General features: G+C 41.4%; 1 protein-coding gene across 1 annotated transcript; it reads left to right on the forward strand.

Moving 5' to 3' along the window:
• Positions 1-6: 6 nt before the first annotated feature.
• LOC112100709 (protein phosphatase 2C 29-like) lies at positions 7-1,068 on the forward strand (the record flags this gene model as incomplete). Its single annotated transcript, XM_024190015.1, has 1 exon — positions 7-1,068. A coding segment is annotated over one exon (1,062 nt), but the record flags the coding sequence as incomplete, so codon positions are not given.
• Between the last annotated feature and the right edge of the window lie 187 nt (positions 1,069-1,255).

Here is a 1,255-nt window from a genome sequence, read left to right on the forward strand (position 1 = left end):
GGCTTTCATGGCCCTGATGCGCCCGAATTTTTGATGGGTAATCTTTATAGAGCTGTTTATAATGAGTTAAAAGGTTTATTTTGGGATGTTGAAGAGCCAGATGAAACAGTTAATAATGTTACTGTTAGTGTTAATGAAAATGATAATACTCAGGAAATTGAAATTAAAAATGACCCATCAGTCTTAATTAGTGAAAATGAATTGGAAGACAAAGAGAGAGCCAAAAGAGTGACTTTTGAATCGGAGAAAACAGAGACTAGGAGAAGAAGGTTATGGGAGTTTTTGGCGGAGGATGATCAAGAAGATGGCCTTGATCTCTCTGGATCAGAGAGGTTTGCATTTTCCGTGGATGATGCCATCAGTGTCAACAAAGCCGGGTCAGCTGTGAGTAGGAGATGGCTGTTATTGTCAAAGTTGAAACAAGGGTTGTTAACCAAACATAAGGAGTCTAGTCAAGGGAGGAGGTCTTTGTTTCCATGGAAATTTGGATTGGAGGAGAAAGAGAAGGTTGAGGTAGAGGAGAATAGAGTAGAAGAGAGGATTGTACAGAGTGGGAAGAAGCGAAGAGTTGGTCCGGTTGACCATGAATTGGTTTTAAGGGCATTGTCACGGGCTCTAGATTTGACTGAGCTCGCTTACTTGGATATGACAGAAAAGGTGCTTGATACAAATCCAGAGCTGGCTTTGATGGGTTCCTGCTTGCTAGTTGTGTTGATGAGGGATGAGGATGTGTATGTGATGAATGTAGGTGATAGTAGGGCAATTGTGGCACAATATCAGCCAGAGGCAGTTCGAGGTAGTGGGTGGATGAAGGGACAAGTGGACACTGGGTCAAGTATGGATGGTATAGTTGAGGAGTCATCAGTGACATTGGGTGAAAGGGGAGGTAAGGTAGCGGCAGATGAAGCTCCTGCTCAGGCAATGAAATTGACTGCAGTGCAGCTTTCGACTGATCACAGCACTAGCATTGAAGAAGTAAGTATTGAGTATGTTAGTGCTAATTCATTTCCTTATTCTGCAGTGCATATATTGAAATCCTCATATCTCATTGGCTTTATTACAGTATAGTAACTTATCAGTTTGGCTGGTTAGATTATTAACAAAGTGGGTGCACTGTATATCGGTAAAATTTGACTGGTCCAAGTTTTTTTTTTTTTTGAAAAGGGGGGGGTTGCACTATTACCTCTCCATCATCTTCTCCTTTTTCTTCCTTTCTCCTCTTCTTCCTCCTCTTATCATCTTTTGCTTCACCTTT

Source organism: Citrus clementina, unplaced genomic scaffold, assembly GCF_000493195.1.
Source record: "Citrus clementina cultivar Clemenules unplaced genomic scaffold, Citrus_clementina_v1.0 scaffold_2451, whole genome shotgun sequence".
NCBI classification, from domain to species: domain Eukaryota; kingdom Viridiplantae; phylum Streptophyta; class Magnoliopsida; order Sapindales; family Rutaceae; genus Citrus; species Citrus x clementina.